General features: G+C 38.3%; 1 protein-coding gene across 3 annotated transcripts; it reads left to right on the top strand.

The window, feature by feature from the left end:
- The first annotated feature begins 3,868 nt into the window (after positions 1-3,868).
- On the top strand, positions 3,869-25,175 carry LOC121330968 (elongation of very long chain fatty acids protein 1-like). 3 transcript variants are annotated; one of them, XM_041277996.1, is made up of 10 exons: positions 3,869-3,968; positions 5,248-5,305; positions 13,095-13,168; positions 19,073-19,173; positions 19,571-19,761; positions 20,560-20,640; positions 21,014-21,070; positions 21,991-22,096; positions 23,325-23,461; positions 23,734-25,175. In XM_041277996.1, exons 4-10 carry the CDS (start codon positions 19,119-19,121, stop codon positions 24,019-24,021), a joined length of 915 nt encoding a protein of 304 aa, XP_041133930.1. In that variant the 5' UTR covers positions 3,869-3,968; positions 5,248-5,305; positions 13,095-13,168; positions 19,073-19,118; the 3' UTR covers positions 24,022-25,175. The 3 variants fall into 3 exon arrangements, with proteins under 3 accessions (XP_041133930.1, XP_041133932.1, XP_041133931.1); XM_041277998.1 differs by lacking the exon at positions 13,095-13,168; XM_041277997.1 differs by lacking the exons at positions 3,869-3,968; positions 5,248-5,305 and having other exon boundaries at positions 12,960-13,168.
- Positions 25,176-26,625: the final 1,450 nt, after the last annotated feature.

The raw sequence follows: 26,625 nt of genomic DNA, 5'->3' as shown, positions 1-26,625 counted from the left end.
GGTTTAAACTGCTTGATTCCAACACTAGCATTAGTACTAGTGTAACACAATAATACACTTATTCAAGGATCGTTCTTCCTTTTAACAGTAATGTCAGTAACAGTTTTGCAAGGGCATATTTGATTTATATCTACCACAGGGAGTTCCAGGTTGGCTTTTCTGTTTCTCGTCCGTGTTTAATTTACAGCACTGCAATTTAAACAAATAATAATAGCTGGGCTCCCAAATCACAATTTTATAGATGAATCGAACTGTCTGAGGAGTACATTGTTATATTGTTAACATAAAACCTTGTACAGGCCCTTAGGAGCTGAGGTGTTGCTATGGGTAACTTGAGAGGAAGCAAAGGAGGGCTGTACCCACTTCAGTTTTATACTGGAATTTCAAGTTATTTCTGTGGTGTAACTAACATATTCTTAAAAGCATATACTAAATAATGCTATATGTAATGCGTTTGTGGTAATCAAGCAAAAGCATTTTCTCAAAAGTCCCACTTTTCTGAAATCAGGAATACTTTTTCAGTTAAATTCATGCAATCACTGCACTGACAATTCCGTATGGTAACACCAGTGGTAATAAGGCACTTCAGTTTAGGAAACCATTCCAAAAACTAATGTAACCTGTACTATACACAAACAAGAAAACATATAGCTAAGCGTTCACAGAATCCATTTAGCACTAATCTTGTAGTCCAAGACTAGTGCTACTTGGGGTCTGTAAACCACTGTTTAGAATTCAAATCATTTAGCTGGAGCTTAAAAAAATTATTTCACATAACTAGCATGTTTTTTTTGTTTTTTTTCAAATGTATTTCATGTTTTAAATATATATTAGATATTAAGATTTTAAAGATTAGTCTAAATTAGTATTTTTGTATGTTGCAGCATTGTGTGAACGTGTGTTTTCTCTACCAGTACAGTAGTATTTAGTATGTCACACGTGTGACGATAATTTGATATTTTATTTTCCCTAACCCGAACGCACAGGATTAAACGATACCCTGTGATTTTCTATCAACTTTCCAGCTGAACCCTGAGACAAGCTTTATCACAGCCCGGGCCTGAAGAAGCTTGTGCTCACACGCAATGAACCAGTGAAACTAAATTACAAGCCTTCTAATCCTCCCAGTGTGTGTGTGCTGTCTTTCACTGCGGGACCTATCTACATGTGCTGCACTAAGGGAAGCAGTGGGTGATACATGATACGACCAGAATAACTAACATGGACAGCTAGTGTTCCACCTATAGGGAAAAAAACAGTAGCATATGTTTCATATATTTTATTTTCATATAATTTTTTTTTTTTTTTTTTTTTAACCATACTATATTAAAAGGCATATAATTAACATGTTCATCTGTGATCTTGCATAAATCACTTTTTTTTTGTTTTTAAAATAAAAATGAAGATATCCAAATTCACATATTATGGACATACAATATAATTACTATACAGTGTCATATAATAATAACTGTGTTTCTAATAGGTAAATCACTGAACTTAAAATACTGGGCAGATATGTTTACTATTAATATTATTGATGATTGTTTATGCTTTTTTTCAAATAACATGAAAAATTATGTGTCATATTGGTGCGTCACGTGATTTACAGTTACAAAGCAGCGGAAAACAAAAATCTACACAAAATATACCGAAGCAGCCACAAGAGGGCGTTTGCAGCTCATTTTATTCTTCTACCAAACTGCCACCGTGTTTCCAGTTAATGTACAGAGTGGGATCCTGAAGATGGTGTTAGTAGGTTACATTGCAACTCATGATTTACTCACCGAGGCTAAACATAAAGTGTAGCTAACTGACAAAGCGAACTCCAGTGTAAATTGGTGCCTATCTACACTGCAACTACAATTTGAGACCATTGCTGTATTTAACAACTCCTGTGTAGTATGGTGTGGCGAGCTGGCCTGTGCAGTAACGTCAGACCTGGAATACAAACAGTACTACGAGTGAATTGAATGCGCGGCTTGCACAGTTTAAGAATACACAAAATAAAAAGGTTAAACAAATGAAAAACACTGTACACAAAACAAAACGGTACTTTAGCCAAAACAGACAGATGCTAACAAACGGGACCAACACTAAACACACAACAAGTATGCTGGCCCGCCAGCACGATAGCAATTGTTTTCTTTTTCTTTCTCTCGCAGAGTGGGTTACTTATGCAATTATTTATACACCTCTGCTGGGATTCAATTACTAATTAATTCACTTGAATCCCCTGCCTAAATACAACTATATATTTTAAATCACTCGTGCATCACAGACCCGTTTATGTCCCATGTACTACTATATCCACATATAACTGACAACATAAAACACACTTCTATATTTCTACCTGTTAGTTCACATACAAGAAGTATGCTGTTTTGGTGATGCCTTTTAATAGGATCAGCAAAATATGTCTCTAACTATCCCAGCTTTCAAAACCAGAAAGGTCTGATGTGATGTGTTACCCATGGCTGTCATTTTTTTGCTTCTTAAAGCCATTTCTTCTTTACATTTCCCAGGCTCACAGCTGAGACAGACGCTGGCACACATAGCCCACCAGCCAGTAGAACCAAGTGTATGGCTGGGTGAAGGAAAAGTTGCATCTCTGTGGAGTTTGCAGACGTGTTACAGCCTTGCTGGATTGTTAGGGAAACAGCACTGTCCTGTGTTTGTTTATTTTAACCACTTTGTATGATGCACAATAGCTTGTGGTTTCAAAAATACATTTTTAATACCCAGTACATATGTAAATGGCAATGTTGATTTGCATGAATTTCTTATTTGTGGTCCAAAGCAGTGTTAACACTCCACAGAGGCACAGCTACATGAAAATCTGCACCACAAACTGGACTGCTTACCATAGGCTAATAAGGGCAGACTAAGAATTGATTCAGCTATTAAATGTTGAGACAAGAATATTTTTTTGATAACAGTATGTTGAGGAAAGATAATAACTTACAACCTCAGAATTACATAGCATAGAATCTTTCATGCCAAGACACCCCAAGATGCTTTATAAAAGAATATAAGAAATATAAAGATTATTTATTTTCCAAACGTATAGAATTCATGTGAACTTTAATACATAATACTGATCAAGTGGATCTCCCCCTTGCAAGCTTTATCTGTTGCTTTGCTGCTTTTGTTTTTTTTATTTAATTTAAAGGCTGAGACATGTCATAAAAAAGATCAACTCTTTTATGCAGTGCACCACTGCATATTTTCAGTTTAGTCAAATTGAGTACCTGATAATTGTCTCACAGTGGTCAAGGCTCAGGTCAGCCCACTGGGGCTTTTATTCACCGGTGACACAAACGGATTGTCTCTCAATTTGTCTAACAAATTTCCTCTAGCAACTAGAAATGGAACTAGGTGGACAGGTTCTTTGCAGTAATGCAGATGCTATCACTGCGTTAAGACTGGGATCCAAATAACACCCAGGCTCCTCACTGATCATTTCTCAGGCCTGTCAGAAATACAAGACCCAGCTGCGGTAAACTGCCGAAATCCTGTCTTAAAGAATAAAAATGTAATAAGAAGAAGAAGAAGAAGAACAATAACATTTAGATTTAAGTTGTACCTATTTTGTTCAGGGTTTGTTTGTTTTTGTTTTTCTGTACAAAATTTATCAGTATGCAGCAGGGTAGCAGACTATGGTGTTGATGTGGAACATTTCACACTGTCAGTAGACAGCCACACCTATAGGTTTCCAAATCCTTATCAGCCTTTCCGCTCGCATCTTCTACCAGTTTAGAAAAGTAGGCTGGGTTTAATAGGCAGGGATTGAATTGCCTGCTCTCCAGTCTTTCCGCGCCAATCACACAGGTTATCCGAGGCTGCGTCTTCTTGACTTACCCATACCCACCCTGGGCTGACAGCGAGGTCAGGTGATAAGGAAATAGGTGGAACCGCGCCGCTTTAGAGCGAAATAACTTCAATTAAGCGGTTTGGACCGGCTTTTAAAGGTGGGTTTGTTTTACTTTCAGCGGGTCCGTGCTTTCACATTAGATAACAGATTTGCAAGTCGGTGTTATTATTGGTTTATCCGTGCAAAGATAAAAGTATTTAAACTTTGGTGTTGATCTTTGGTCTTGTTCCGTGTAGTTTTTATTTATTTATTTATTTTTACCGTAGAACCTGTGTCGGAAAATGGTGAACATAACATTAATCGTCGTGTAGCTGTACAGCTCAGTCGAGTCTACTTTTCTTGAAAATTTCAGTTTAATAACCCAATGCCGTAGAGAAACTAGTTCCACAGTTAATAATAATAATAATAATAATAATAATAATAATAATAAAAAGTTAGGTTTGGGTACCAATTTAAACAAACCAAGATGAAGTCAAACCAATTTATATCATATTCTACTCAAGGCCCTAGAGTAAAATTATATTTGGGTTGAACTGAGTAAAATGGAAGCTGCATCATACTATATTACAGCTGAGATGAATACATAAGCTTGGGACTGTTTGTAAACCACTTCGCTTTTCTTCTCGTTAAATTTACCTGATTGCAAGCACGCCTGGAATTGCTTTATCTAGCTCTCCTGCACTCAAGTCTTACCCTACATATTTTGCTACACATCGAAATCCACGCTAAAATGCAGCACAACCTGAAAAGTGGGTTCAAGTGTTTCTTTTTGTCTTTATGCAAAATTCACTTAGTTGAGGTTTTGTAACTTAATAACAATGTAGTGCCCCACAGAGTTTGAAAAATATTTGACCTATATTTAAGGGTTTACCTTCTAGGTCCTGTTGATATTTTAAGCTCCGTTGGAAAAGGCAGTATTTTTGTGCACATGGTAAGTCTACATACACGCTATCAGTAACATTGCCTGTTTGGGTTTTTTTTTTGTTTGTTTTGTTTTATTTAATATAATATGAGAATCAGTGGGTGAAATAAAAAGGATACAGCTGACATAGGCCCATGTAAACAAGTGGAAGTTGCATTTGCCATGATCAGCATTCATGGCAACAGTCTGGCACACGCACCTACCTAGAAATACTGTTTTTATCATTCACTTCATCATCATTCATTCAGTTTTTTTAAAAACACAAGATGAAAATGTTCAGCTCAGGTGTGAGCCCTCACATTGTCACTCCCTCAGAGTGTTGTGATTGGCCGGGCCCGGTAGTGTGTTAATCACATGGTGGTGCCTTGTGGGGGGGTCCAAGCTGCTTGGGTTCTGTCCTTCAGCAAGTCTTCAGGAGTTTCTGCTTGTTAACGATCTCTTAACTTTCTGTCAGGGGTGATTGCTGAGAGAGCCTTGCAGACCTGACTGGAAGTTGTGGTTCCGGAGTTTAGGTAAGTTTACTCTGTGCGTTTCACTTCTCCTGATCTGTCCAGATCTGCAGTCATATGTTTTGTCTGGTTAACACTTTAAAAAGCACTTGTCTTGGTATGAAGTATTACAGTTAGCTTAACGAATGTAATCTGGTCACATCAGTTTCATGTTCCTGGTGACTTTTTTGAAATCCCATTTTTTTAAAAAATTTAAATTATGTTCAGTTATAGCCCAACTAGAGCTGTTAGAAACATGTTTAATGTCTTAAACACATCTGGTACAACAGTGTGTAACCTGCATTCTCTGCACCTGCAACACCCCCCCTAGTGGATATAAGAAATGCCACATTAAACAATTCCAGAATCTCTCTTTTTGTTATACTATCCTATCTAGAGAGTGGTAGAGGGGACACACATGCACTTTCTTTATACTTGGAATACGGACTCACCATGTTAGCTTTGGTGAAGGATATTTTAATCAGTGTCATGAATGTGTCAATGGGTGTGTCTTCTCACCCCACCTTGGATACTGCCTGTGAAGGTATTTCTAGATGAATATCTTGACCCTGAGAGACCCACTCCACACACAGAGATATAAATCTAAATATAGCAATCTAACTCTGGGATTCTTTCTTGGAACAGTACATTCAGTGTTGTTCTATGTTAGAGATGGCATTGTGCAGTCCATGGGAAGGAGTAGGGTGGGGTGTTGGGAGACTCCAGGAGATATTAAGATGATCAGCTGACAAGCAAATGCATCAAAAGTTGGAAGTGCTACCCACTGTTTTCTAAGAGATTCTCACACTACTGTTCATTTTCTTTGCTGGCTCTGTGTCTAACCCTTATTACTGCCCAAGGTATTTTATTGGCCTGCCTGCTAAATCAGGTCATATTTGGGCATTGAGGCATCAAATAAATAAATACAATTATGTGCTTAAGAAACCTACAGCCTTATAGTGAATGTTTATTTCCCACACAATTAGGGCAAGAAACTCATATTCCCTGATGCTTGATTCTGTCATCAACAGGCATTAAAGGGTTACATCTGTACACAAGACCTTTTAATTTTGTACATTACAAATATTTCAAGTCCTGACGTGTGTACACCAAAAAATATGAAAATCTCTTGCAATGTGTATTTGAACTGCACATTCGACCCGTGCGAGCTCGGTACGCTACGGGTACAGGTGATTCTCCAAAGTATTTGTCAAGCCAAGCCAGAACCAAACCGTGAAATTCTGGCCTCACGAGTCCGGCAGCGAGCCTAGCCAGGGGCAGGGTTAAGTATTTTCATCATTACATTGCATCAGTCACACCAGAAAGAAAAAACACAGACGTGGTGGGCAGCGATTGCGATGACAGCAAAGTACAGCCTGGGGATGGCGAGGAAGTGCAGGCTCTAGTTTCCCTGTGGGCAGATAGAATTGTTCAGGAAGATCTGGAGTTGTGCATCAAAAATGATAATGTTGATGCCCAAATTTCTGATGATTTGAAGGAAATGGACATAAACCGTGGGTACGGTTTGTCTCTGACAGGGCGTCAATCCCACATTGAGGACAAAGGAGTGGGCTTGGAGCTGTCTGGTTGTTGGGTGTGTCCTAGCATTACTTTCTTAATCTTACACTAATTACAGCTGCACCCTGCTCTTCTAACTTTTTCAAATCAGCTGCAACAAATTGGCTTCTTAAATTACAAGGATGAATAAAGGAAAGGTTTATATGAAGAGGCCGCTCATCGGCTCAGCTGTGCCAAATTCCGAGTTGAGTCCTCTGTTTTGTGTTTTTCAGTGATTTGTCAGAGTACTTTACTCATCTGCCTTAAAATAAGCAAAATGTGTTACGGCGTTAGACTGCTAGTAGAAATTTTAAAATATTAGTGACGTGTATCCTTAAAGGTCTACATGCTAGTGTGTAAAAAAAACAACAATAAAAATCCTTCCCAGATAGTTGTAAAGTTGAAAAAGTGACACCCGCTCAACATGAGTTTCCTCCAATCCATTAAATGTAGTGCTATTTTTATACTCTTATTAAAACTAACAGATGTTGTACTGAAAGGGCATTCGGATGTCAATGACCCAGTTTGGAGAGATCACCTGAGGGAGAGATCGAAAGCTTGTCCTCCCCTTGTATAAACAAAACTGTAGATTTGAAATTAATACATTTTAGTAATACCCCAAAATGTTGTCCTGAAACTGAAATAATTTAGTTTCACACCAGTTTGAATAACTTTTAGTAACCCTGGACTCTGCGATTTGCAAAACTGCCTCCACTTGGCCTACCTAGGTTTCGGAATTGTTTAGTTTCTTAGGATATTGGCTATTTTAGTTTAAAACATGAAGTACTAAACTCCACTACAAGCTTTTTCATATTTAATTTCAAATGCATTTCCATCAATTTCAGAAAAGTGTCAAGTTGGAAAAAGTCACTTGCACAGATAGACACACAAGCACTAAAGAAATAGGCTAGTAGTCATATTTGGAAACAACAATTAAGTGTTAGTGCCGACTTAAGAATGTGAAGTGAAAAGGTTTTTCATATTGAGCAGCACACTTGACTGAGTTTTAACAGTCATGTATTGTTTTTCTATATGGCTCTTGTTGTATGACTGATCATTCCACTGTGTAGTAGCAAAGAAATGCTTGCAATTCGATCAAGCAAAACGTTGCAGTCATGAGACTGGAAGACAACAACATATGTATGCCCGGTTACTTGGACAAAGAAAGCACAGATCTCTAGACAGATTTAATATAGGTTTAATATGGTAAAGTATGTGGTTTGTACTCCTCCCTCAGTTATAGGCCTTATTAATTGTATTAGGAAGGACACCACCTTTGAATGTGGAACTTCTTAAACAAGCTACTGTCCACAGATTACTCTAAGCATTTTAGTTGGTATCTTGAAAAAAAAATGGTAGTGTTTAATAACTTTATCCATGTGTAATTGACACTAAACAATTACTTAACACCATACAATATTGTTACTCTTAAATATATAGTTTACATACATTTCTAAAAGAGCCTATTTGTAGAGCACATTGTACACAGATTCCCATTCACAATCAATACAGTACAAACTTCAGAAAGACTGCTACAGAGGCTGACACAAAGACATGTGGGGGCGGAACTCCAGCTGTGGAATGGTGGCATGAATTCCAGACGTCAGTTCTGATTGGTGAAGACGTTTATGGCCTGATAGATACATCCTCACTCACAATAACGATCTGTCTTCCAGAAACCTTTCTTTTTTTCTTTCACCTCCCTTACCCCAATCATCCCATGCACATTTTACAGATTGATAAAATATAGTGTGTATAGCCCTTCCTAGATTAAAATTATTGTGAAATGGATGTGTGCAGGCACCCTGTTGAACCAAAAAATAACTTATTGCAACTAGCACACTTTGGCTTTTAAATAAATATTTATACACTACACAGATGTAGAAGGGGTTTCCTTGTTAGCCTCACTGCTCAGTAGAGGCTCCGCCTCCCCTCTGTGTAGATCTTACATCTGCAATATTGCCTTCCCATAATCACTGACCTCCGGGGAAGGATGTTGCTTTAATCCATGGGGGTGGTAATAACTGCCAGCAGTCCAGGAGGCACACATCTGTAGAGAGAGCTTTAATTAAGGTGTGTGTCTTTAAACCACTAGAACCACGTCACCCAGGTTTACTGGCCTGGTCTTTTCTATGCACTGAAAAAGCATTTGTGACTGAAAAACATTCAGTCGTAAAACACAAACTAAGCTAGAGAGTGGGATGGATAGACAGCCCAGCTGCTTGAATTTATTTGTCTTTGTATTAAATCACTTCATTGTTTACAGCACCATTTTCATTGGGATATGAAGGCTGCAGTGCCCCAGCTGGAACATGGGTTTACCTCAGACTTGCACCGGTTTGAGATTTAATAATTTTAGGTACAAATCTAATTCTATGTCCTTCCTTCTTGTTAGGTCAGTTGTTGAGATACTGTAAAGCCATACATATTTGCGACCAAAATATCTGGCAAATCATGCCCATAAAACCTATTTTGCTCCAGAAATGTTTGCGATCTGTCGCAATATACAAAGTACTGTATGTATTGTTAGTGTAATTTGATTTTTGTGCCAAAAATGTTTACGCTTTTATTTTAATACTTGAAAAACGCATAAAAGCTCACAAATATTTATGGCTTTACAGTTTATTAAACCCCTTTCCGTGTGATTTCAATACAGTAGGCCGAATACTGAGACACGTTTTAATTGAATTGCAGAAATACCACTTCAACTAAAAAGTGAATTGACCTGGGCCCATATCTGGCTGTGCTACAATCACAGCAGACGAGAGGCACTGTTGAGCAAACAGTAGGTGTTCTAAGATTAGCTCTGCATTATTTAATATTCTCACAAAAATGAGAGTGTTGTGTGTTTGTGCTCGGGGATAAACAAGAGCCCTTTTTCAAACAACCATGTTCTGGAAGACCTACAGTTAGTGTGTTGTGTATGACCAAAGTTAAGAAAAAGGTAGGGGTCCCATTTACATATGGGATCCCCCGCCCAAAGATATAATATATTCACTGGATTTCTCTATTTAGACAATGTAGAGCGCTGCTCTCAACCGTACAGAGAATGTGTCCTAACAACTGGTCCCATGGACAGAGCTGATGCATTATTATGTTTTGGGTATTCTGCAATTTGCTGGATTTGATCTTTTGAGAGCAAACTCTGCAAAATACCAGGCCCTCCGTGAAACAGCATGCGTTTTGCTATTGTATCAGTTAAAATAATCACTGGTAAGAATGTAAACTTAATCAACTATTTCTCAGATCATTTTTTATCACAAGGGTTGTGATTGGTGCACATTATTTAAAAAAGAATAATGTGCATTTTTCATGATCTGAAATGAGTTGGAGGGGGAGAGAAGGATTTATTTATGAATTCCCACAACTCGTTACATACCTTATCTAAAAAACTTTTTTTTTTTTTTTATCTCAAACACTTAGAATTAAATAACTTTGTTTGCAAATTGGTATATCTTTGGTTGTAGTGTATACAAATAGTAAAATACAAGGTTTTGCTTTTAAAAAAAAAAAAAAAAAAATTTAGTGGCTTTGTTATGATGTTGCCCTTTCAAAAAGCGGAGAGCAATCACTGGGTTTGTGATGCAGCTCTGTCAGCTGGAGTCTGTTAAAAGGAACAACTTAATTGTAAAACCCAAGAACTGTGCCTGTTTTGAAGACTGACCTACTTAGTGCAGGGGTACTTGGGTAGTCACAGAGGAAAGACAGGAGGGCTTATTAGAAACGTGATGAGGCGTGCAACATTTATTCTTTCATGTGTGTATTTGTGTGTGTGGGTGTGCAGATAAGTGGATAATTTTGTTCATTTCAAAGGCGCATCAAAAAGTAATCCTGTCTTCCTCCTGTAACATTTGTAACTTCTACATCTTGAGGTTTTTATTTTTGTTGGTTGTTTTGTTTGTTTTCCCAGTGCTATGGGGTTTTAAAAAAGGGGTATTTTTCTATCCATACATTAAACATGTACTAAAACCACTGCCAAATTTATAACACAGTTAAAACAGGGCTAATCTCTAATTTTTTTTTTTTTTTTTTAGCTCAGGTGTGTTGAGTTATTTGGTTGATTTCAGATTTACAAAAAGATGCTTTACCCCACCATCATGCAAAGTTATACACAAGAATACAATTCTGTTTCCTGCCTGTATCCATAGATTAGCCTTCTGGGCACTCTACTTAATCATATCATGCCTTAAATCTTATTTGTTAGTTTACATTCCCCAAAGGTAGTTTTAGTAGTTGGGACACAAGCTTGCTTTCCACAATGTCGCTCCAGTCTAATTTAATCCAAACTTCCGCTATCAGGAAATAAACAGCCTTTAAAAAAAAAACAAACAAACAAAATAACACCAAATTGTGTTACTGATGAGACTTAACAGATAACACCTATAGAGATGATATTCAGCATAGGTCTGTTCTCTCCTGAGCCTCACCCTGTTCATTTTAATTGGTCTCTGAAGTCAAAACATACAGTTCAGGACCTGCCTTGCTGCATTCCTCTCAAGGGATCAAAACCAATCGAAATACTACCAACATGTCTGTAGGTGCATGCAGCAGGAGCCTGTTTTAGGATGGTTTTGACTGAAATGATATGTAGTGGAATAGCTTGTTTTAGTTATTTTAAAATGTGATAAGGTTTATTTTATTTAATTTTTTTTAATTTTTTTTTTGGAATGTGCATGTGCTCTTAAAGTAACTTTCTGAAAACATCCTATTGTAGCTGCTTTGAAACCAGGCATGTATAATCAGTTGGATACATGTTGTGTGTATTGTAGAGAGTTGGCCTTGGTACCAAGCATCAATGGAATCCCAGTAAAATGTACACATTTTGGCTGTCTGGTTTTATAGAGTGTAGTCTTGTATGCTGTCCTTTACACCAAGCCCCAAAGCAGAGATAATATCTTATACCATGATGCAGGGCTCAGGTTGCTTCAGCTTATTTGGGTTTTAAGTTCTTTTTATCCGTTTGTTTTTTCCCATGGCTCAAGGCTGACAGACCTGTTCTGCGACTTACTTGCTTTGCCGAGCAAGTTTGGGAAGTTCATGCAAAGGGATGTATTGAATGTGGTGCTGTTTTTTTTTTTTTTTTTTATAAAAAGTTTTATACAACATTGATCATTTAGTTTTTCTGTCTGACTAGATACAATCAGATGAGTGTGTGTGTGTGAGAGAGAGAGAGAGAGGGGGGGTTTTGGATATGCAGATACTCTTATTGTGTGTTTGTATAGTAATTACTATATTGAAATCAGTGACTGTCTGAATGGGAGTTTGGACAAGGGTAAGGTATATTAGCATCAGCATAGTGTATTCCCAGCATGATGCCAAAAAAAAAACATCTCACATTTGCATCTCTTTAGTGTTTTTGTCATTGTTGTGCATTTTTAAGTATGTAAAGCACCAGAATAAACTGTTTAATTATTTAATAATAAGCTACTGTGTTACATAAATATATTGGAACCAATAAAGTTGACAGTTTCACTACATGAACATCATTTAGATCTTTTATTTAGCATCATGTAATCAACGAAACTACAAAATGATATCGCAAAAGCCTACCGGAAGCCATAATAGTAGTACAGTAGTTCAAGTTCGATTTCAAAATGTCACATCTTTCAGTTGAGTCTTGCTGTTCTCCAGCTTCCTAATGCAAACAGTTTCCTGAATTTTCTGTAGTTAACAGTAGCAGTTCTCTCTGGGGCTGGCTGCCTGTTTCATCACTCTTAGCAGTTTGAAAACTAAAAAACATTCAGTTTCTTTAAGACCAGAAAAGCCCTGGAATGTTGCTGTTTGCATGCATCACTCAGTGATTGAGTAACAAGTGGCATTAATAATTATTTTCTCTAAGAGGGAACTTCTTGCTTGTTTTTAAACCAGAGCTTTTCAGTGATAGTTTGTGCAGGAATTGAAAGCTGGAACGTAATCTTCAGCATACTCTTTACCCAAGTTACTTTGCAGTAAAACATAAAAAAAAAAAAAAAGTGGGGGAGGGGAAAGGGGAGGATTCTATGACTGAGTGTAGAAGGGGCTGGGTGTATACTGTAACTACTTTTCTTTTTTTGTGCCTACTTTTTTTGTGTAAAATGAGGAGGGTGTGACCCCTTTGTCGCCTGCTTCCTCTCTCTCTCTCAAACCGTTTTTTCTTTTGGCCCGTGACTCGGTGAGGGTGGGGACTTGGTGGACTGCAGTACCAGTCACATTTTGTCAGTTTGCCTCTCTCTCTCTTCTGTAACTCCCTCCCCTCTCCCTCCCTCTCTCTTTTAAGTGAGTCGGGACTCTGAGGTCGGTGCTGTCGACACACACAGCCCAGCACCCGGGGATCAGCAAGGATAACAACAGGTGAGTCTTAGCCAGCTAAAAGGAGCAACTGCCCTCCTTTTTGATTTTCTCCGTTCTCTTACAATTCTTTATTTCCTGCCTTTCCTGTCTCTAATCAAGCAGCATGTCAGAACACCCAGCTCCGGTCTCAAGGCTTTTAAGCAATAAATATGGGAGGGAGAATTGCAACAATGGGACTAGTTTGTACAGTACAGTAGTTTTGTGCCTGTTCATTCAGGAATGTTTTGGGGTAGTCTGGTGTTGTGTTTTAGTTTTTAAATAGTCACTTTTTTTTTTAATTTTCCTTTTTTAATCCTTATTTTTACCTGATTCTTATGTTGCTGAGAACGTTTGGCTGTAATAGAGAGGGGCCTGCTGTGGTGCTGCTGCAGCTCCTTTTGAAGGACTCCCTCTTGTTCCATTTACTCCTTTTAGTCTTCTAACCCTTTTTTCTGTATTTTTTATACTTTTTTTCCTTGTCTCTCCTTGACCTTTCACGTCTCGCCAGCCAATTCAATTAGTAACCAGCATTGTGCTTGAGTTAATCATGTTGATGTTGTTCCTTTAGTTCATTATTACCTTGAAGCATGTGAGTTGCTGCCCTTTCCCTCTCCTCTGACTGATTCATTGACAGAACTACACTGTAGGTTTACCTCTTCAGATACCTCCATCTCTCTACCTAATTATTTTCTGTTGGATTTTTTTTTTTTTAATAAGTGAACTGCATCATATTGGCTTTTTAAAGTGCTGCTTTTTTTTTTTGTAAAAATTTTTTATAGATTATTTTGATGACGAATAAGCTTTGAAACTGTAGACCTTTCCTTTTATGAGAGATTTTTACTGTGGCAAAGCTGATTGCGTATCAATATTCATCTATAAACAAAAGTGAGTGTTTTGTTACAGCTGATGTAAGGATACAATGATCTACTACTTTAAAAGGGTTGGGTGTGTGCCTGATGGTATTTCTTCCATAAAACCTCCACAGGCGAAGTCTCTGATCATGATATCCTTACGGCTCACATGGGACTTAAAAGGCCCTTGGCACTGGGACCAGGCAAATCTCCCTGCAATATAAATAGGTCTCTGGGTACTTTTCAATCTGTCTTTTATTAATAAAGCATTTAATTCAGGCTCTGGATTTATGGCACATCACTAGTGAGGTCATTTCAGCAGCCATGGACCTGGCACCTCTTAATTGTACTTTTCTGTACAGGATCTGTTCTCGCTGGCAGAGCAGTTTCATTCGTGTTCGGTATTAATGTGATGGCTAATTAGCCACTGCAAACAGGAAATTCGGAAGGTAGCAGAGCTGGGCTTGTGTAGCTTAGACCCCATTCACACTTGCAATTTGAGGCGGCCCAGTTTGTCTTGTGAATGTCAGTCAGTGTGTACAACCTGATAATCATTTGCAATCTGAGTGAAGTATCCATTACAAAAATAAATATTTATACCTGTCAACACTAGCAAGTTGCTGTTTCCCAACTTTCTAAATATCTCTGTGTTCTTTGGAGAATAATGTGATTGTGGGTGAGGGTAAGCTCAGACCGTCACCCTGTTACACACCATAACAGTAAGTCAAAGTAGTCAATTTTTTTTAATGTATGCCATAAAATTGCTACTGTAAAAAATATATACTAATAAGAAACATCTGCTAAAAAAGGATTACTGTATATTCTAGTAGCTGTTCCATTCTGAGTGCAGGCTATCCTTCCATTAAAAAAACCAAGCAGTTTGCCACATTTTAGGCCTGCTTTTCAGTCACACATGTGAACGTGCAAAGGTGCTAGAAAAACGCCAATGTGAAAGGGGTTGCAGACCTAAATATGGGGCTGTCCAGGGCTGGCCCAGTAGTGTGAACAGGGTCTTGGTGGTTAGAGTTCTGAACTGGAGTAGAGCCGTGGGTTGAAGTGTCAGTGGTTTGGACTGTAGTGGGTTTGGTAGCTCAGTGCTGAGCTGTAGATCAGCAGTGGTTCACGTACCCTTATTTTGTGAATGCTAGACTGGGTTGTGAGCAAGACTGGGTTTAAATGTTGGACCTCCCTTTAGTTATGATTAGAAGTCTAGACTCGAGCCATGGGTTGCTGTATATGAGCGGCAGTGTGTTTTGAGAATTTTATTCTTGAGACAGTGTGCCTTTTTTGTTGTTCTTTTTGATAGAAAATATCAACTTCCATTTAAATATAAACAGGCACTGATGAATGGAAGAGAGTAATACAGTGCTGCGTAAGGAATTGTCAACCACACCTGGAGACAGTGTTTTGTGTCAAGTTCATTGTGACAGTATCTTTTAAATATTGTTACACAGCAAGTTTTTCAGGCTGGGCAACAATTCAGCTGGCTTGATTTATTGGATCAGGTCCAGTTTGAAAAACAAACATGGCAAATCCATTGATCAGCCCAGCTAAGGTGCGGGTATGAACTTTGCACTTTCAAGGCAGCTGAGACCACAGGTATTCCTGCTGTTGTGCAGTGTTTGTGCAACAGAGGCAGGGTTTCTAATGGCCAGAGGCGTTTCCTTCATAACTCGTGTAACCTCTGGCGTATATAATGTTGCACTCTGGGATGACGGGTGTGGGAGGGGGATCTGTCTTTGTGTGTGGCGCACTTCCTCAGAATAATCTGAAGAATTTTAAGTATGAGACAGCACTGGCATGTGGTCTTATTAGTGGGCAGTTCATTCGTTTTATATGCATCGTTTGTAGGGGAAACTGTTGCTTATTAGGAGTGCAATGTGTTTGTTTGTAGTTGCCATCGAGAAATCAGCGGGTAAACTGAACAGTTGAAAAGGGGTAAAGCAACCCAGGAACAAGTTTGAAAGCAAGACTCCAATCAGTAGCAGAGGAGTAAAAGATTGGGTTAATAATAACATTTTAATTGCACTAGATTGCTGAGAGAACAGAGAACAGTTAACTCAGAGAACAGTGGAAAAAGGGTAGTGCAGCTCTGATTCTAAAAATAGGAAAGATGTATTTTATCAGGCTGAATATTGACTAATGATTTTGTTATTGACTGTTCCTCTAATCAACTGGGTGTGTACTACTCAATGCAGCCCCACAGCTGAGATGTTAATTCAGAACTTTTCCTTAAACCCAAGACAGATATTTTGAAATGTATTCTGGTCATTATAGCAACAGTGGACCACCTTTTTAAGATACTCTCCCTACATGTTGTAGGGCTGAGCTGGTGGGAGTGTGGAACCTGTAAAGAGTTGACCCCACCTTGGAAAAAGCTATAAAGAATGTTTGCTTTCCCCTGCTGAGATGTGACCGTAGCAACATGGCAGTACCATCACACTAGGTGATACCAGCTGATAGAGGCTTACAGCACACAGTAGGATTTGTCTTGTCATCGTACCAGGTTGAACTCTGTCCCCTTGTATTTGGCAGCCACATGCTCTAATCACCAAACCAGTTATCAGTGCCTTCCACAAAGCAGTCTGCACTGAGCAACACACAAGGCAAGGCTGTTGCCAACACTTAAAGAACTACAGACAACAGTTCTAATTTTAAAGGAAATACACATTTAGTAAACCTGATCTAAAAATATCTGCTGTTCAAATGATTGTTAGTTGAATTTCCTGGTTGCATGAACTCATAAGAGACATAGTGGTTGGACTGGAGTTTTATGTCTTAATACCTCCTGTGTGCCATCCTGCAGGAACAACCATCTCTCACATACTAATCTACCCTGCTACCTCCATAACAATGTATCTTGTTGTTTATCAGAACAAAACTGGACGTGGTGGGAAGATGCAGATGAATAATATTTGATTGTTTAATTTTATACATACAGTCGTTGCTGAAAGGGTTATAGCTTAATAACTGCAACCCTGCTGTTACGTTTAACTGTGCCATTATATTATATCTTTCCTAGACAGTGGGAGTGTGTTATTGCTGTACATTGTTATCTATAGCAATAGCTTGAACTGTGAAGACGGTGTAATGTTCCCTGATAAGAATGGGGGTTTTCCCAAGCATATCAGGGTTAATTTTGTATTAAACCAGAAATGATCTCTGTGGAGTACAGTATCTGTTCATGCCTTCAAATCTACCAGTAATGGGGATGTTTGGTCCTACTGTACATCCAAGCCGGTCTAAATGCTAGCCAGGCTGTCACCGCTCACCCACTTCCTCCGTCACCTGACTGGAAAAGGGACTTTGCTCCCTTCTCGTTTTCTAAAATTTTTTTTAAAAAAAATTAGTAAATGAAAGCATTAGTTCTGCTGGCCCGTTCTTTTGCTATGGTTTGAAAAGCTTTGTGTCAGCACAGGGTGGGTATTAGTGTAGAAAGTCAATCCATCATTGACCAGCACAAGTGTTCCTAGCCAGGGCATAAATTTGAAATACAATTAAAAAATAAATAAATAAATAAAAACTGTCTGTCCCCAGTCAGAATGGTAATGGTGTTCTGCTGTGCCTCTGTTTATTAATTGGAGGCTGAGTTCCATAATTACATAATGGACTTTTCATGTTTTTGTTCTCTTGGGAGGGAATGGCAGAGACAGGCAGTTTTTTTTTTTTCTTACCTTTTTTATATAAAGTATTGCTTCTTGATACAACCTTGTTGATTTGACTTGTTTCCACAGTGTGTGTGTGTGTGTGTGTGGGGGGGGGTGTTACTGTATGTGATAATAGTACTGAGGCATGACAGATTACACCCATGTTGTTTGGGAAGACTGTTAGTGAAAAGTGTCTGGGTGACTAGTTTAAAATATATATGGGTAATTTTCAGATAACAATGTATATTTGTTGTTTTCTAAAAAGCTTTTTTTTTTTTTTAATTTTTAGAAACATTCGCCTGTTCAGCAGACTTTGAAGTTTTGTGTCCAAATATTGGCACACCAAATTTTGTTCATTTTTATTTTCTTTTTCTTAATTCTTCGGAATAAACCTCCTCGAATCTCATAACCAACACTTAATATAAACGCCTATTAAACCTGATGCTGCTGCAGTGTTTTTTTTTTTTTTTCTAAAATGTTTTTTCCTTAGTGTCATAATGTACAAAATAATTACTATAAACTTTTAATTTATTTTTTCAGGCTTTATATAATAACCGATACCAATTAGAAGTTATTACATAAGTGTTTTTTTGGGTTTTTTTAATAAATGAAAACGCCAATTATGTACCATAAAAAATACTTACATAAATATTAAGCACTGTGGATGTAGAAAATAACTAAAGATAGGGGTCGGTTATGAGATCTGTGCTACAAAACTTAAAGTAAAATAAATATAATATGATTTTTATTGTGCAGAATAGAGTAAAAAATATATTATGAAAAATATGTAACTTGTAACTATGATGTCAGGATAGCAATCTACATAGTTATTTGAAAATCGCCCTAATGTAAATATATATAGTTGTCGTCAAAAGTTTACATACCCTCTACGTGCAACAATGTTATTTGCCAGTGTAACTGAGTTAAGGCCAGGGTACAAATATTTATGAATCCAACTCTATGAAAGTCAGTGGAGTTAATTCATAAATATTGGTACCCTTTCACCAAATTTACCACTTGGTAAGACCAATGAGTGTTCAACACACTTACAAGAGGTATCATTGCTGTGTAAGTATAGTGTATCAAAATTGGGAAATAACATTGCTCCAAATAGAAGGTATGTAAACTTGGACAACTGTGTGTATATATCTCTTCACACCTTGTATTATATCAAGCTCAACTTGAAGGTGCAAGTCCAATGTAACTGTCTATGAATATACTGAGATCCCTCCAGTCTTGCGTGAACATGAGAACACCCCTGAAAGTGAAATCCTGTTTTCTAATCTAACATGCCTTTACCTTAGGTCAGCTCACTTGTTTTAAAGTCCATGGGATTGCCTGATAAGACATTGAAGGGTTATAAGGGTTAGTTCTGGAAAGGTAATGGTTTTGCTTTTTTTTTTTTTTTTTTTTTTTATTATCCACAGGATTTGTTTGGAAGGAAGGAAGGAAGGAAAGAAAGGAAATATAATAATGGAACTAGCAACGCAAGTTGCTCAACTCTATGAGGACATCATGAAGCACTCGGGTGAGGGATACGTACCCCTGTTGTGGTTAAAATATCTAGTTCACAAGTTTTGTTGGCACAGTAGACCTTAGCCTTCACATAACCAGCCCTAACGTTAAAGGCTTAATTTATTGTATAACTGTTTTGTGAAGGGTGTTAAAGATGGTGGTCTCCAGTGAATGCCCAGTTTGTATTCCTAAGCCAGATCTTTAAGCTGTGGATTTAATCCCAGTCACAACCACTGAAAAATAATAAGAAATTAACAAAACAATTTTACATGCTCCAAAGCTTTTTAGGCCTGGTACAATGTATTTGGACACCAGATTTATTTCATGTTATTTTAAGATATTTCTATTTGTTATTCAGTAGTTGCCTCGGTGACAGCAGCAGGCACTCTGACACTGTTTGTGCTCCTCAGACCCCCGGCTAAACGCCTACCCGATGATGCAGAGCCCCACCCTCATGACGAGTATCCTGTTGGGCTACGTCATCTTCGTGCTGAAAGTGGGACCCCACTTCATGGCCAACAGGAAGCCGTACGACCTCAAGGGAGTCATGGTTGCTTACAACTTCTTCTTAGTTGCCTTCTCCATCTTCATAGTGTATGAGGTAAGGCAGTCTCCTGCAAGCAATTAGGACTGTGAGTTTTACTAGTCAGTTGCGATAGTCAGTCAGAACAATTTTGCTTTATTTGTGACTGATGGAAACGTTTGGGACATAGTTTTTAGGTTTGAAAGTGGTTGAGATAAAGGGGTTCTACATTATCCTGCTTCTGCAGTTGTTTAAAAAACATTATTCACCTGGCTGCTTTTAATTTTTTTATTATTTATTGTGCTGGTACAACACAGCAGAAAAGAGTGCATGGCATTTGACCTAAATTTAAAACGACCACAGACTGGCCAAACTGAAACTGCAAAGCTCATTTATAACACTATCTGAAGCTACATCTTTATTTCTTCTTTTAAAATGGCCTCACTGTTTAAGCTGCAGCCTGTGATTAACAGAGTACCTTTGTATGACTTCACCCTTTTTCTAATGCAAACCTCACCCTGGCAGAAAAGGCTGGTGGCAGCTTTCAGCTGCCGCAGTTGCTGTGGAAGGGAAGGCATTAAGATGACACAGCTCGGTGAATACAGTGGCGCTCTCAGCTATTGCATTCAATTGCTGAGCTATTAAACTCCCACATACTCCCTCTTTGTAACCAGGTCACTGTTATGACCACTGTATGTCAGTCCCTGTCTGTGAGGACAAGCTCCCTGCATAACTATCAGGGTGTTCTATACCAGTGCTTCTCGAATGCAGCCACTGTACTGTTTCAAGATACTTTGTTCCAAGCGCGTAGTATGCATTTTAAAGTCTCTAAGTAACTGTTCTCATCTTTATTTTGTCTCTGTTTTTTGTTTGCAGTTCCTTATGTCTGGGTGGGCAACAGACTACACCTGGAAGTGCGACCCTGTGGATTTCTCAAACAGCCCACAAGGCCTCCGAGTAAGTTTTTTATTTGTTTATCAAAAGCTTTTAACACCCGATCATAAGATATACTGAAGTGTCAAAAATAAGAGTTTCATTGCTACTCTAACTTTCTTTGTACTGTAGTACATTTTTTGTATTCAAACTGGATTCTTTTCAACTTTACCTTATTGCAAAAGAATGCAAAAATTATCTTTACATTTTATTATTGTTATTATTCTTAAGTACATTTTCGAAACAACTTCCAAAAAAATTGAAGGCCACGTACCTTTACCATGGTATAACACCCATAGTGAGTGTTTTACTGTGTGGATATATTTTGCCCTTCTGTAACTCGCCCATGCTGGCGGTAAACGTTCCTAACATGACCATCTTTATATTCTCCCCACAGATGGTTCGAGTAGCCTGGTTCTTCTTGTTCTCCAAATTCATTGAGCTGCTGGACACAGTGAGTTTCCCCTCTCACTTTTTATTTCTGTGTGATTGCTCTTTTTAAAGAGGATGCAGCTGGAGGAGAAATCTCTTATCAAATTTTTGTTTTTACCCTGTACTGTAAACCACATCAAGATGGGACAAGAGAACTGCTTTTAATACATTTTCATTAATCTTTAAGATACAGAGAACAGTCATTTGTAGCAGGGCTCAGTTAGGAAGATTGAGAACAAGGCATGTCTGTGGCATGGCTCAGTTAGGAAGATTGAGAACAAGGCATGTCTGTGGCATTTCTATAAGGAGGCCGACAAATGAACACCCCTTTAGGAATTGTGCACCCCACAGTTAATACTGCCCATAAAGTGTGATCACTGTCTTGGGCTATTGTGCTGCCTCAGGTTGTGGGATAACAGGAGCACCCCATTTCTTAAAGATGTGTCCTTTAAAATAAAATGTTTGGGGGAGTGTCTTGTAGATGTACTATAATTATATAAAGCTTCGATGTGTATGAATGCATTCGTGATTTTATATACAAAACAAGACAGTTTGATTGCGAGAATGAAATACTCATTTGTACTCTGGAGTAATTTCTCAAAAAAAAAAAAGTTACAAATGAAAATGTCTCTAGGTGTCCAAAAATCAGCTTTGCTTTATTTCTGTTGGGTAGATCTTTAAATGTACAGTTCAATAGATTTCTGTCACAGACATGCCTACTGTATTCCAGGCTATACAACTACAATACCAAATAGCAGTAACGGCAACTCCAGAGCAGAGCAGCTGCATCAGAAGGCATATTCACAAGGGGTTGTGGAAAGCCGTTAGATTAAATCACAGGTGGATTGGCTGGCTGTCGAAAGCTGCTGTTGGGGTGGCTCTCCAGACATCAACGTGATGTAGATTGGTTGGTGCTGACTGTGTGTGTTTGCTTCTTCACAGGTGTTTTTTGTGTTGAGAAAGAAGAACAGCCAGGTCACATTCCTCCATGTTTTCCATCACTCAGTCATGCCCTGGACCTGGTGGTGGGGGGTCAAGTTCGGACCAGGTATGTTACCCTATTAGGACCTTTTGAAGGGCTTTACAAGGTTCACAATTGTGGGTAGCGTATCTAGACACTAAGTAACTATGTAGAAACATAAGCCAATGGCAGGTAAATTGGTATTTGAATATGCTGCAAGTCACACACAAAGTTACAATGTGCAATATCTTTCATAGTCTACTTTAGGGTTTAGCCGCTTGATAAGGGAGTTTTCTTTCTTTGACCTCTACACTGCATTTCTGAAGGATTCACTTGACCTGCTTTTGACATGGACTAACCCAGCTGTATAAACGTAAACACCCCACGGGAAATTCGATGTTGAGTTATCCTGGGTAAATCATTACTAGTAAGAGAATACAAACAACAGCAACACCAGAACGCTAAGTCCTACTTTCCTACAAGTCTCGGAGACTCATCCTTACATTTTGATGGATTTAATTAATGTATTAATATATTTAAGTTGCCATTTTCCATGAATTGTAGAAATGGATGAGAACTTCATTGATAAAATATATATAAATATATATATTTATATATATATATGTGTGTGTGTGTATATAAAATATATATATACACACACACACACACAGTCAATAAAATAAATTTGAATTCCTGCAACCTATTGTACATTATTATATTATATATTTGAAAATGCATCTGTGTGACCTCCAGGTTTGCTAGTGAAAGCATCTCCCTGCTACACCTCCACTCTCTGCTCCAGCCTGGTGGATTCAAAGTGTTAATTTCCAACAGCAGCAGTGTCCATTTATTCCTTAGAAGAGGTTGACTGATTTCCATCTAGCATGTTAGCATGCTGTGGTGGGCCTGAGGAATTCCAAACCTGTTGTTCATGTTTACCTAGCATGTTGTTCAGGTTGCTCTGCTTCTGTTTTTCCAGTAACTCTGGTGTGCATCTACAATGCTTTGTTACCTGTATTGCACAGTGTAGTTGTTGTAAGGAATAGTCTGCCATAATTCTGTACACAACTTGGTAAGGGAGGTGGATGCAGTAGACTTTGCAGATTCATAATGTTTTTAATGCCATTTGATGAAAATGTTCCCGTATTTAATCTTGAATAAAGCATTTTGTTAATTTAGTGACATTTCATTTGTAAGTACTGTAAAATGATAATTACATATAAAAAAACCTAACCTCCAAAAAGAGGTAAAGTAGTTTTTTTTTCATGTCTATATCTGTCGGTGGTCTCTAGAGCCTGTGTGTTTTTGTCTTTAGGTGGAATAGGCTCCTTCCATGCCATGGTGAACTCAGTTGTCCATGTTATCATGTATTTCTATTACGGGCTGTCGGCTGCTGGACCCCGATTCCAGAAGTACCTCTGGTGGAAGAAATACATGACTGCAATCCAGCTTGTGAGTACTCAATCAGTCATCCTTTTCCACAATCTTTTTTAATCTATTTTCATATTGTAGTTTTCCATTTCTTTCTTACTTTTTCTTCAAAACAAGTGCGTCATTTGAAGGTAAATGCTGTTGACAGTAGGAAAAACGAATTGTTCAGCAAAAATTTGCTATGATGACAAAGCTTTTGCTGGGAACTTGGGAGCTTACATTCCTCCAATTGTATTTTCACTTTAATATCCATGCCTGACCAGTGTTGTCTGTTCCCCTCTGCTGTATCACAGGTCCAGTTTGTGCTTGTGTCCCTCCATGTCACTCAATACTACTTCATGGACAAGTGTGACTACCAGTTCCCTCTGTTTGTCCACCTGGTCTGGATATACGGAACCTTCTTCTTCGTGCTCTTCTCCAACTTCTGGTACCAGTCGTACACCAAGGGCAAGCGGCTGCCCAAAACCCTAGACAAGGATAGTGGCAAGGGGACCATCATTGCCAACGGGAAGCATGTCGAAAATGGCCACTCGCATCTGGAGAATGGCAGCGCCCACAACGGGAAAATGAAGGCCAATTAACGGTCATTTAAAATGAGAGGAAAACCAAACTAAATCAGGATGTATTTTTCATTTAACTTTTTTTTTTTTCCAAGAACTGTACAACAACTGCAACAAAGGAGAGAAACATGGCCAGTAGACTCCAAAGTCAGTTTCTCTTCTGCCATAGGAAATTCGATCTGTGGCTACAGACTGCTGTACGAGAAGAGAAAACAGTGTCCAATCACTGACGGTGTCTGTGCCACAAGGTCAAAACTGCCTGTGTTAGGCACCCAGGGTATCCACCTCACCCCTCACTCACCCCTGTTTAAATATAGCAGGCAATGCACCCCTATAGCTAAATCTAGTTATCTTGAAATAGTGATGTACATTTAGTCAAAGTGTGTACTTGAGTACAACTGTAAATAAAGTATACAAGCCAGAACTACGGTGTAAAATGGATTGAGGCCAAATAATAGTTAAATACAAAGGGGGGGGGGATTTTAAACAGAAAGGAATTGACATTATAGGAAAGTTGAAAAAGGAAAAATATTTTTTCAAGAAATCCGTGGGAAGATTAGTTGGCTGACCTGTCTCCGCATTTATTGCAGATATGTCCTTTTTAAACAGCTACCAACCAAAGCCCTGAGCTAACACTAAACCTTTGTTTCTGCTTTTTTTCTTCATTTTATTACCTCTTTCATTTTTATTTCACTAAGCTGGCTCACCTATGATTCTCAAGTGGTTTTCATACATACATACTTTGTTTATTATGCACTAACTCTCACAGTGTGCATGGTTGGGTTGCAAGGTCTAGGGTTTGTGCCATGATTATTCCATTGTGTTGTGGCTTTTTTTTTTTAATTTATTTTATTAACCTATTTGTGGAACAAAGAAACCCACAGTTAACCAGCTGTATGTTTATTACACACCCAGTGTGTGCAACCCCCTTGAGAGGTTATCAGGTTCTTTATTACTGTAATCGGGTGTCTCAGCTGACAGCTCAGTGCTTTCCAGTTTTGTGAAATTAATTTCAGCTGATTTCCCCAGACCGTCAGCACTGAGAAGAGCTGCTGAGTGCCTTTGTCAGTAGAGCAGGGGAGTGAACTGCCTCTGTCCCACCCTCAGGGTTGAGGCTCGCTGTCTGAGCGGCACTTCCTTTGCCATGGCTAAACTGGCACTGTTCTGTTGATACACGGCTTCAAGTCTGCCACACTGTCAGTGTGCAGCCACTCAACAGTGTAGCAGCTGTCTATGGATAGACTTTTTGCTTCAGTGTTCACAGCTTCCTCACATGAACACTAAGATAAAGACAATCTAGCTTTATGGGTGCTAATAAAGTATACTATAGTAGTGGATTTGAAGATTTAAGGGACTGTTGAACAGCTTATGGTTGGAGAGCTGCAGGGTTTTGAAGTAGTTAACCCAGCTGGTTACAGTGAAGCTGAAATCATGAAGATCACAGTTGCTCTTTGGGCATGTTGCATCTGGATTGTTCATGTCCTGACACCCTTCTAACCTCCCAGATTCTGGTAATTGTGTCCCCCTACCTACCTGGTTCTAGTGACTTAAGTCAAATGAAAATCTCCAAACAATGCCCAAATTGATCAAGTTAAATGTTAAAATATATAAAGGCTGGAAAGGAAGAACTGTTGTCTGCAGAAGAGTTTGATTGCATTCTCGCTCTTCATTGTGTTTTTCTGAAATAATAAAAAAAAATATACAATTTAAAAAAAAAAAAAAAAGCTTTTGTATAACGGCTGAGTGTTCTTTAAATTGATGTGTTTCCTCACACGGGTTTGTATGAAAGGATCTGCCACCTGGGAGAGAGTAGTTACTGTGAGTCTGCACTGGCAGAATCTGAAAGAATCAAAATAACCAACATCATGTGAGCAGTATTGTTGTTGTTGTTATTATTATTTAAAAAGTTTAATGACTTGGGTAGCATTCCCTTATCTGATAAATGACCCTGGGCATAATGTCAAATGATTTGGTAACTACATATTCTTTTTACTACAGATTATAATTTCCTATGACCAAGGCACTTGAAGTGAATGTTATTAACTGAGATTCCGAGTGTTTCTTTGGAGTTGAGAAGGCCCTTTTGATAATGTATTGGAAAGTACATATCACAATCACTCAAATATTGTGCTTTTATTTCTTTAGTCCTTTTCAAGATGATTTGGTTGAGTTTGGGAGCTTGCACTGCAGTTAGGATTACCTGCCACACACATAAACAGGGTGACTAAATTGAAAACTTTCAATGATATGATCAGCCCAAGTGTATTTTTGTTAGTAAGCACCAATTGCACAAAATGTGTACAATATCACAGTCAATTAATCAATCTATTTTATATAGCGCCTTTTGCAGTGGACCACCATCACAAAGTGCTTTACAAGATGCAGTAACAAGAAAGTCCATTATACTTATAAACCCAACTGTATAAATGGGTAATTGTGATGTGATATCATGTAACAATTGTAAGTTGCCCTGGATAAGGGCGTCTGCTATGAAATAATTATTTTTATTAAGCAGATGCCTTTATCCAAGGTGACTTACAGAGACTAGGGTGTGTGAATTACACACCCTAGAGTCACTTACAAAATTTTAGAGCTCAAGGTTAAGTGACTTGCTCAAGGTAACAC

This window comes from Polyodon spathula, chromosome 18 (assembly GCF_017654505.1).
Source record: "Polyodon spathula isolate WHYD16114869_AA chromosome 18, ASM1765450v1, whole genome shotgun sequence".
Lineage (NCBI taxonomy): Eukaryota > Metazoa > Chordata > Actinopteri > Acipenseriformes > Polyodontidae > Polyodon > Polyodon spathula.
The sequence above is the reverse complement of the archived record's forward strand: the minus strand, read 5'-3'. Positions and strand labels throughout refer to the sequence as shown.